Consider the following 11,968-nt stretch of genomic DNA (forward strand, 5'->3'; position numbering starts at 1 on the left):
TGTCTTTGCGGGAAATGTACTTTTCATCTATGTGGCTGGATGGAGAGTTGAACTGGTTTGAGATTTGAATGGGACTATAGATTATCTTTTTTCAAACTCCTATGTAGCGTGGGAGTTGTATGTTGAAGCACAATATGAACACCAAACCCAAGTGCTATGGGTCAAGGAAAAGTTTTAGGATGGTGAAATCAAAGTACAAGGATATGTTCTTTATCTTAACATATGCTTACCTATGGATATATGGAGCCAAAAAATAATCCTTAGTAAAAAGGCTCTCATGAGCAACCAAAGATATGGCTTTTGTGAGAAAGTCAGATATTTTTGGATTTGAAAGAAGGCAAGTAGTGGCAAACCAATTCTATTATGTATCTCAAATACTAATTTAGTAGAGTCAGTGGACCTATCCTTAAGTTCATTCCTGACAATGTTACCATCACCTTCGATGACTATGATAAGCCTATATATGTTTGGGACTTTGCTCAAGCCTACCCAATGGTAGTGAATTTAAGCGTATATTTCTATAGAGATGATTTCAATGAACGACACGCCCACATAACTTGTTTTCATGCATTACCACCAATAGATACCTCTAAAGGGGAAGAGTGGTATATGGAAGAAGATGTAAATGTAAGTGCACAAGGAGAAGATTTAAACTTTGAACCATGATATGTAAGTAGATACAAGGGCAGAACCTTAATTGTAGGGACCAAGAATTGTTTCATTGGACCTTTACGCATTTATGCACCTTCTCCAAAGTAGCATGTAATCTTTTATCATTTATAATTGATTTTTTTTATTTTGATATGATTCAAATTGTTTTAAGGTCATAATCTTCGAGTTGTACGTACCATGTGTTTTATCATTTCTAACTAACTTGATCGATGAGATTTGTGTATAGATGACTCACATTCTACCTCAAGGAATATGGGGTAGATATACTCTCATGGCTTATAGTTGAAGAGCGTGCAATGGTTGAGCCTCACTATACGTGATGGGATGGATAATAAGAAACTACTATTGATGGATTGTATTGTACCAAATACATTTTGAAGATGGTACTACGAGGCTATGGAAAATTTGAGAGTTCAAACCTTCACCTATGGGGAGTATCAAATGGATACAATCCAAGTTAGGGAAAAAAAACATTGCTACTAACGGATTTTTGTATATAAACGTTCATTAGCTTACCGTAAAACCAACAAAGGAGACATGAATATCTAGAAACATACTTCTCTTAGTAATGGAAAAAGGATGCTTTAATATCGTCATGTTAAATGTACGGGGTTTGAAGTGTTTAGCCAATGAAAAATAATCCTTTAGTCCATTATCCTAGAAACTATTCTTTGACTTGTTTGGAAAATCCACAATCCACAACCCACAAAATGCAACAATTTTGTACAATGCCTACAATAGACCCTAGTGAATAACAGATTGTGCAAGTATACAAAGCAGTGATTGATGGGAGTCACCAGATGAGTTTTTCAAGGACTCCATTTCTTTTGATGACTACTTCAGTTACAAGAATGCAACGGTTCACAGAAAAATGGGAGTACCATTCACAAGAGTGGTACAACTTGCATTCCACCAAAGAGATTTTTCACCCAAAGATAGTGAAGGATTCCTAGGATAGCCCATGATACATACTTTCAAAGTGGGACCAATATGCTCCAATAGTCAAAGAAAGTCATAATGGTTATTACAGAGTACATTATGCAAGGTCCATTAGAACTTATTGAATACTTTAAAACACATTGTAGATTTTTAAACCATGAATATTTTGTGATGTAGAATTGATTTGATTTATTATGGTTTCTTCCACTTTGTTGTCGGGCACATACAATGCTTGTAATTGCTAGCAAAGTGAGAATCAGGCCAACAAACAAGATGTCAACCAAGGATGGAGCTTGACGTGTAGGTGAATGAAAAAAAATAGGTGGGTGTCAATAACCTAATTGACCTTCTAGAGACAATCACTGCCAAGGGCAATCATCTCAAAGCACGCTATGTATATGCAACCGCTACGGTACCTATGACGTGTATGCTTTCAGAAACATGACCTAATGTTATCAAACCATCACAAAACTCAAGGGGTAACTTGTACACACCTAGAGACACTACGCTAAATTCTCTAACCCAATTTACTATCTGCAATCACTTGGTGCAAGAAATGTGTATGAAGACAAGGCATAAATTAAGGTCATTGATTCTCAACGTAATTAGTCCTAAATGTAGTCTAACTCGTCATGAATGCAATGATATAACAAAATCAGAGAACATATACACAATTAGAGAGAAAAATCACTTCGAAGCTTGTGGGAGAGATTGGAATTGTGCAATCTTGGTGTTGAAGCATATCTCTCTATATTTCTAATGTGATGGTGTAGTCGCCTTCACAATGTAGCTTTTGTAGTGCACGTAGAGAGTAGAAGAAGACCTCACTCACTCTCTCACACAAAATACACATTCATGGCATGCTTAGTTGGCTATGTACGAATCTCATGTTCCACCCCATGTAGGACATAGATGGCTTCAAGCTACTCTCAAGGGAGTAGAGATGTATTGGACTATGTTTCCAAATACCTTGTAAGTCAAAAGATTAAAGAGAAAATGTCATTGACATAACTAGGATCGATAAATGATTCCTTTTTTCCCATGTTGAAGAGGCAAGACCACCATTGAAAAGTCCTAAATGTGATATGAGACTTATTCTAAACTACCTAGTGACCTTGTGAAAAGTACCCAACTAATCGGGTTTACCCGTCTATAGACATAGATCCGTTCGGATACTAATCTCCCACTTTTCACACCACACTTACTCGTTCCTCTTGTTTTTAATTTACTACAACATTGTTTTACAATAGGGTTTCTTTATTAATTTTGGGCACAAGTTATTCCATACAGTCCTTCAGACATCATCAGAAAATACTCTTTCTCAAACAGGGTCTAATGAAAACAATCCCATATTTCAACAAAAAGAATTATCCAATTTTTCTTTTGATTTTGCTGCTACTCGCAGACTTTCTCTGTCTAACCAACAACGCCTTTGCAAAGGATTTACTTAGTTGCTAGCCACAAAATGCACAACTTTCCTAATTGATAAATGCATGGGTATTATGCTTACCGCAAGGGACAAAAAGAAATGTGATAACCTTAGCTTATTCTCCAGTAACCATGGGATCATCTTGCTAATTGGGAGTTCTATGTAGAAAGAAGATATTCTTTCAGCAGTTGTTCTCTTTAAGTGATTCTTCAAACATGATCAACCAGCTCTTAATATCAAACAACTAAATCCTAATATCAAGCAATAACACTTTATCAAACAGTGACAATTTATCAAAAAAATCTTTCACTACTCTACAAAATCATATGCTTGTTTCTTGTGATACAATCATGTTTCATGGAAGGTTTAAGGAAATTCCAAAGCTTGACTTACTAATTAGTATGTATAGAAATGCATAATTATAAATTTCTCCTACCAGCAGATTATCAATGTGTTGAACTATCTTCTACATTGGATGTTGGACGGCTTCAACTTCCTTCGTAGATGGTACCTCCACTTGAGTTACAACTAGAGTAGACGATACCTTCCTTTGTACCTTTCATAGAGGTGAAACAATAGGAGAATCTTTGAGCTTCGTGTCACTTGACTCAGGGCCATTGTCTCGTGAGGAAAAGCTTCACGGTGAAAACTAGAGTTGTTAATTCCTGCTTGCTGACAAGATGACAAGAGAGAGAAAGAGAGCTCTACAATCCAAGGGATAGCATGATGGAGGTAGATATGGAGTTATAGTTGGAGATGGAGGTGGAGATTGGAGATGGAGATGGGTTGCGGGAGAGAAGATACCTCCACGTCAAAGCAAGAGGGCTTTTGCTTTTGGGAGCTTATGTGTGTGTGTTGAAACTAAGGAAAGAGGGCCTTTGTATAGGCTGTCAAAGGAAAAAGTAGAAGTTAAGAAAAGTGAAAAGTAGGAAGATAAGTTTGTGTACATTTGCTGGGTTTTTGTTTTTTTGGACAGTTGCATCCCGATGCATGATTTGGAGACTCTAAATTCAAGAGAATCTTATCTAAAAAGAAAAAAAGAAGCTCTAATATTGACTTACCTCTTTTGTTTCTCTAAAAATACTCCTTTTTTCCTAAAACTTAGCCAGAAGTTTCTCTTTCTTTCTTAAGGGTCAACTCTTATATTTAAAAATAGTCTTAATGTTTAAATCTTCCAAAGAAACATATTGTTCCCAATTAAGGGCCAAAATTAATAGTTATCAATTCTGATTTCTGATCCAATTGTTTTGTTAAAACTCTCTATAACTTAACAAAAATGCGAACCTCAAATACTTTTGCAAAGTATCTGAAATAGTTTTTATTCCTAAATCTTGGGTATGCTATATGATAGCCAGAACAAGGACGAGTATAGAAATTTTCATCCAATTGACTATCATGCAAAGTATGCACCAACCATTTTGTTATACGTCTAGCATGCTAGATCTGCATCAGTAATAGGCTAATCTGTAGCATTTTCTCAAACCCCCATAGGCTATACATTTGTTTCATTGGAATTTTCATTCAATTTTTCACCACTAAAAAGAGGCAACAAACTATCATAAATGTCTTGTGAGCTTACATTATTGTCTCTAGTACATGCGAACAAGGGCTAAACAAAATCTTCCACAAACACAATATCTCATGAAACCAAGACATGTTTTGTTTGCAAATAGACAATTTGTAGCCTTTTCTTTAAAAGCTGCAACACAAAAAAATGAATTTAACAACCTTATCATCCAACTTTTGCATTATGTTTGTGTCACCAAAGCATAAACCAAACAACCAAAAACTTGCATGTGATCAATAGATGGCTTTTTACCATGCCATGCTTCATATGGAGTCATCGATTGCAAAAACGTTATAGGACACCTGCTAAGTATATAAGTAGCATACATGATGACCTCACATTAGCCAAAACAAATGTGGAAAACCTTGACTCTTGACCATGCATCATGCCATCTCTATAAGAGACCTCTTTTTCCTTTCAACAAACCCATTTCGTTGAGATGTATACAACACTTTACATTTGTTACAGCTTTGAGACTCATGAGACATGAGCCATATACTCCCCCCTTTCGATATAAGCAAAGGGTGCCCATAGTATATTTAGAGACATTTTTCGCCATAACCAAAAATTTCTTGAATCACATAAACACTTAGGACTTCGATATAAGAGGATACATCCATGCATGCATAGAGTAATTATCAATGAAAGTCACGAAGTAAAGGAAATTTCCCAAGGACGGAGTTTGCATACGTCCAGAAAGATCACTATGTAGTATACGTAGCAATCTGCTTGTAGACCTTTGGAAACTTTGAATGTTGCATCTTACCCAAATTAAAGCCTTCACAAACATGCTTCATAGGTGCTTTAAGAGGTGGCAAAGAAGGAACCATATCAATCTTGAGGCAGTCCCTCATGGAAATACAATCACTTATGCCAACAATGCATCTTATCCTGTTAAGGGAGTTGGAAAGATTGTATTGACTACTATGAAAGGAAATTCTTTCAGACTTGTTGATGCATTTTTTGTACCTAGAATAAAAGTGAACCTTTTTTCTGTATCTACACTTGCTAGACTTAGTCTTGTTGTGAAATTTGTGGATAATAGATATACAGTTTATGATCTCAAATTTGATGCAGGAAATTTTTGCATCTGGCATTTTATGTCGTGGGATGTATAAGCTAACATTTTATGACAAGTGTGGGGAAACGTTTTCAAGAGCAATTGTGGATTCAAAGACTATTTTATAAGCAAAACATTGGCATGCATGTTTTGGGCATCTGAATTTTGCCAGTTTGTTGCATTTGTAGAAATATAATAAGTCACGATGTAAGGTAATGTCTTTCTAGCACCACTATCAACGTACCACACATGAGAATATGTAGCAATTGACATACATGCATTATGTAGAGATGGATCATAACTCCACTTTGCTCTAAATTCCCACTTTGCATCTATATCAGCATCACAATCGTCTATCACGGAAGATTCTACAATAGTTTTATTTGTAGTGGAACCAACCTCTTTCTTCTAATCCTCTTTGCCTTCAATTTATGACACTACTTCATCAAGTGATCATTGCCCTTGCAATAATGTCAACACGTCTTCTTTTTGTTGAGAAGACAAAGAAAGATCATAAGAAAAGAGAGATGATGCACAGAGATTCCAACCCCAAAAGTGTGTAGAATATGCACACAAGATGGTATATATATAGAGGGGACCCATGGCTATAGTCTCGCTAAAACAAGGGTCTTTAATTGTGGATGAAAAAACCCTTAGGGACTGAAGGGAAAAACCCAAAACCCTATATATACCCACCGTTATATTAATATATTGTTCAAATTACAAAAACGGTTTATAACACTACAAGAGGTACTTCACATTAGTGACGCTCGTAGTGCGACGCTCAAAAGTGAAAATCCACGGCGTCGCTATGAGCGTCGCTATTTTCTTTTCTGCATAGTGATGCCTATAGCCACGCCCATAGCGACGCTGAGAGGGGTAAAACATGAATCGAGAGCTCCAAAAACTCAAATCTTAGATTTGAGTTTTTGGCGCTCAAGTGAAAGAGGTAACCCGCTCTCTCCCTCTCTCTCTCTTCCCCCCCACCCCCCCCCCTCTCTCTCTCACACACACACACACATTGTGTCTTTGAAAGAGAGAGAGAGAGAGAGAGAGAGAGAGAGAGAGAGAGAGAGAGAGAGAGAGAGAGAGAGAGAGAGAGAGAGAGAGAGAGAGAGAGATCACATGCATAAACAAAACACACACACACACATGCATAAACAAAGAATGCATACACACACATTGAGAGAGGAAAAGAGAGAGAGAGAGAGAGAGAGAGAGAGAGAGAGAGAGAGAGAGAGAGAGAGAGAGAGAGGACAAAACAAAGAGAAAGAGAAAGAAGGAGAGAGAGAGAGAGAGAGAGAGAGAGTAAAAAACCAAAGAGAGAAAGAGGGGGAGAAGAAGAAAAGAGACAGGTAAGGGGAAAAAACAAAGAGAGAGAGAGAGAGAGAGAGAGAGAGAGAGAGAGAAGAATGGGGTAGCGGGTTCCACTGTTCTGCAGGGTCCTCTGTTCTACCATCAGCCTCGCCGTGTTACTGCTGCAGCTCCTAGCCCTCGAAGCAGAGTCTCGCCTTCATCCTTTCAAGTCTCTTCTTGACCCTTGATGCATGTCCCTCCCCGAAGCGTTCCTCCTAAACCCTAATGGTGAAGCATCTTCTTTTGTGTTGAGTGGTGAGAATGTCCCGTTTGACCCCTTAGCGATGTCCATTGCTCTTAAAGACTCTCTCACTGCTGACCCATCTATCAAAGGACAACATAAGGTATCTCTGAACTCTTCTAAAGTCTGGAATCAGGTCACCATCTTTCAAACAAGGGTTGTAGTTCTTTACTTTACTGGAAATCTCCCAAGCATTGGGGAGGTTGCAGGCTTCATTGACCATGGCTTTAAGAGAATAGTGGTGGAAAAAATCTTTTATTCTGGTTCTGGCTTATTTGAGGTGCTCTTCTTCAAGGCCGAGGATCAAAAATCCTTTCTTTCATCTTCTACTGTGATCCTCTGTGGGCAAGTAGTCCATGTGTTGCAATGGCAGCCAATCACGACCATCAAGGAGGAGTTATTGAGTAAATTCCCTGTGTGGGTAGAACTGGTAGATCTCCCCTCATACTTGTGGCCTTATATCTTTGAAATAGTGGTCTCCTTAGGGAAGGTTCTATTTAGCCCGACTATTAACTGCCCTAATAGTAATAAAGCTTGCATTTTGTGGGAGACTGACAGAGAATTTCCATCCACTTTGGAAATAGAACTAGAAGAAGTAGGCAATGTGGTCTTGTACCTTAAATGGGGGAATTTAGCAGACTCTTGTTTCCATTGTGGAAAATTAGGCCATTTCTCCAAAAACTGTCCAACATTGAAAGAAGGCACAGTAGAGCTGATCCCTTCCTATCCAGGGAGCAAGAACTTGATACCTAGGAGCCAAATTTTTGGCAAACCCATGGGTAAACCTACTACCCCTCCTGTACCAACTCCATCTCAGACGGTGGTTCCTTTGGCTGGTTCCAAAACCCCCTCTTATGCTAGATTGCCTGGGTCACTCATCAATTCTAGAAGTACCTCTTCCTCAAAAGGTCCTAGAGGAGGGGACAAAGGGAAAAGAACTGTTGATTATGAAGGATTTCAGGCTCCCCCTGCCAGGAAGACCTTCAAACCAAGAAATTTGGCCTCTGTATACACCTCTTCTAATGTCTATGACATCTTGCAAGACATGCCCTCTCCAGAAACCCTAGAGGCTGTTGAAGTTATGGTGAAGGATTATCATCAAAAGAGGACTACAGATCCTCCTAAAGCTAATTTGGAAGTGAATATGCAGGAAGTAGAAGAGGATACTCAGATTGTTGTTAATACCCCTCAATGATTGTCACAACCTTCAATGTTAAAGGGATCAAGGATCCCTCTAAACTCCTATCCTTCAATGCTTGGCTGCTAAGGAATAATGTTGATGTAGGCTGTTTTCAAGAGCACACATTTCTTGAAAGAGCTGGTAAGATTTTCTTTTACAAAGGCTACTGTATGTTCTATGGAGGGCAACCTGGTGGCTATTCAGGTGTCCTGACATGCATTAACGAGTTGTTGTTCTGTTAGGGATCTTTTGAGTGGTAGTGAGTGAGGTGAGGAATTCAAGTAAATTCCTTGTGTTGTGTTGAGTTGTCTGGGTGTGTGAGTGTGCGCACGACATCTTTTGCTCCATGAACGTCTCGATATGTTTCTTGAGTTGATATTGTTTACAGGATGAAAGTCACATCAAGAAGTGTATATAGAGGTGCAAAGATATACAAGCTGATCAAAGATATTGAAGGTTTTGAAAGATATGCATCAATTCAATTGTATAGTAAAAACCCTTGAATGGGCACATTGTAAAACAGCAGTGATGTAGCTCCTTTGAACATTGTAAATGTATATTTAAAATATTTTAATATAACGATGGGTATATATAGAGCTGTGGATTATTCCCTTGAGCCCCCAAGGGTTTTTTCATCCATAGTTAGGGACCTTCATTTTAGTGGGGTTGTTGAGATATATATAGTATCTCTATATATAGCACCTTAGTTCCATGTATATAAACACATCTCGTGTTTTAGTAGACACACTTTGGGGTTTGCATATGATGGTGTCTCCCTCCAGTTCAACATGTTGAGCTATATAGTATCTCTATATATAGCACCCTGGTTCCCTCTATATAAACACATCTCATGTGATCAGTAGACACACTTTGGGGTTTGCATATGATGGTGTCTCCTCTCTCTCTTCTCATCTACCTGTGCTCTCTCCCTCCGGTTCAACATGGTATCAGAGCACTACGGAGAGCATGACTATAAAAGAGTTTCAAAGATAACCACAATCGAGGTTTTGGCATATACAACAACCATGAAGAGGAGATGCTTGATCTTAGCAAGATAAGTCTTTGCTTATACAAATTATTTTTTGAATATTACAGTTGAAATTGTGTGGGATTCACAAAGCTCAACTTCGTATATGTTGTTGAAGGTTGCCTATTTAGCGTCTGCTTGTGTAGCTACAGGAAGAAGAGACTTATGTGGACACATGCAGAATAGATGATTGAGAAGTAGCAAGTAATCACTCCTAGCATGTGCTTCTAGAAGGCTAGGGTGCAGGCGGTCCTACTCCTCATCATGCACGGAAAGGATTGTAGTGCCATGTTGCTTTTCTGGGAAAGAGAGAGCGGTTGTGGTGTTATATGTATGCGACCAATAACGTCGGCACTTAAGCGGCTATAACCACTTTAACAAGAAAAAGAATCGTTGAGTCTAGGAAAGCTGGTTGGGTGCGACTGCTTAAGACATATGCATGTGTAGAAGCTCAGTGCAAGGCTTATGGAAGCCCGAATGCAAGGCTCATGATCATAGTCACTCTGTAGTAGGCCATATTGAGAAAGTAGCGAGTAGAACCAGGTTGCAATGACCTCCATGCAGACCAATAACATCAGCATACATAGCACATGCGACGACTTGCACACAACACACATCCATGTTTCGCTTGCGCAACACACAAAATTTCCCTCTCTTGCACGCAATGTTCCAATCTTCAAATATAGGTCCTTCAGTGATAAGCACGTTATCATGATCCGTATCAATAGGCTAAGGCAAACAAACATGATTTCCGAGGACAACATCAGAGAGTTCATTGCCTTCAATAATTAACAACATCTTTGCTTTCCACCCTAGAAATCCTTGGCCTTGGAAGGGAGCAACAGAACGCTGGCTAGAAGGAAAGCCATTGACGAGAATAGTCATAGCCATATCTGGTTGCGAGAAGACGTATAAGATAAGATCGCAGAATCTGCACACCATATATGGTGAAGGCTGCAATTGAGAATGAGAGAAATATGACGACTGTGTTCTATCAATGACAAACACAAGAAGGATGCTCAATACACATCCAAAGATGTGAGAGACGTCATTAAAAAAGAAACAGGGAAAAGGAGACGTCAATGATAAAAGAGTCCTCAAAATAGAGTGACGTGAGCCGCAAGATTGACGGCCACAATATGAATAAAGCTAAATTTGCTCAAAAAAGTTAACACCAAAATTAAAAAAACGATTGCAGACGCTTCACGAAGAAAGCTACGTCAAGCTCAATTTGCAGTAAAAACAGCATAACTTTCTGTTGTGAACTCCGATTGACGCAAACCTAGAACTCAAATCGAAGAGCTCGAGGAGACGAACAAGTTTTGGATGAAAAGTGCCATTGCGCTACGCTCCATTGCGCTTTTCTCGTTTCTCCAAATTTTGAGGAGAAGACCCCCAAAAATTGAGACGAAGTTCAGGGTGTCAAAAAACAAATAAACAAGAAAACGTAATCAATGATTTATTGTATCGATTAACAATAAACACCATACAAAACACTAATGATATTCTTCTTAACACAAAAGAACCACACTTAAGAAGAATTTGTCCTCCACAAATAAAATTTGTAGCAATTTTGAATCTTACATGCGAATCGCATACACATACTGTTTTGTCACCATGAATTGAATCGGTGCGTGATCGTTACCGCTATGATACCATGTTGAGATGTAGAGAGAGAGAGAGAGAGAGAGAGAGAGAGAGAGAGAGAGAGAGAGAGAGAGAGAGAGAGAGAGAGAGACAAGAGGTACACCATGTACGCTCCCAAAGACTGATTCATATTAAGGACAATATACAAATATATAGGTGAGACCAAGTTGAGTAGAGTGAGCCATATATAACTCCAACACCCCCACTCAAACAAAAGTCTCTAGATTTGGATGAAAAAACCCTTGGGGAGTTCAAGGTAAAAACCCAAGCCCCTATACAATGTGAAAATATGAACCAATGAAGATGATGTGAAAGTGAATTGTGCATCCATGTACAAATATAAAAGTGACTCAAAGATCACAATGTTCAGACGTGGAGTGTGCATAGTGCATGGTACCTATAGGATTACAATGTCATATGTACAAAGCTATTACAATGGCAAAGAAGCTAACCTAAAAAGAGTGAGGCTGAAGCAACTCCAAGCTCCGAGCGCAAGAGGATGAAACGTGACTCGTTGAGGTCTTTGGTCAGAATATCTGCAATCATCTGGTCACTTGGACAATGTTCAACCATAATGGTTCCTTTGCGTACTTCATACTTGACATAATGATAATGGACAGCAATGTGCTTTGACTTATTATGTTGAACATAGTCTTTTGCAAGACTAATAGCACTTTGGTTGTCACACCGCAAGGGTGTGCTAGAAAGAGGAGAGTGACCAATATCAACCAGCATTTGTCGAAGCCATATCAACTAACAAGCCGCAACATATTCTGACTCAGTCGTAGAAACTACAACACAACGTTGTTTCTGGCTGGTCCAAGAAACAAGACAACCATTTATAAAGAAG

At 38.7% G+C, this 11,968-nt stretch overlaps 2 protein-coding genes across 2 annotated transcripts; both read left to right on the plus strand.

The window, feature by feature from the left end:
• Window positions 1-7,214: 7,214 nt before the first annotated feature.
• Window positions 7,215-7,885, plus strand: LOC147435215 (uncharacterized). Its single transcript, XM_086487706.1, has 2 exons — window positions 7,215-7,694; window positions 7,823-7,885. The coding sequence occupies exons 1-2, from the start codon at window positions 7,215-7,217 to the stop codon at window positions 7,883-7,885; spliced, it is 543 nt and encodes a 180-aa protein (XP_086343832.1).
• Window positions 7,886-8,039: 154 nt separating this feature from the next.
• Window positions 8,040-8,459, plus strand: LOC147435216 (uncharacterized). The gene has a single exon (XM_086487918.1). It carries the CDS (start codon window positions 8,040-8,042, stop codon window positions 8,457-8,459), a length of 420 nt encoding a protein of 139 aa, XP_086344044.1.
• The last annotated feature ends 3,509 nt before the right edge of the window (window positions 8,460-11,968 follow it).

The sequence above is a fragment of the Adiantum capillus-veneris genome, chromosome 18, assembly GCF_014529385.1.
Source record: "Adiantum capillus-veneris isolate H3 chromosome 18, ASM1452938v2, whole genome shotgun sequence".
Taxonomy (NCBI): domain Eukaryota; kingdom Viridiplantae; phylum Streptophyta; class Polypodiopsida; order Polypodiales; family Pteridaceae; genus Adiantum; species Adiantum capillus-veneris.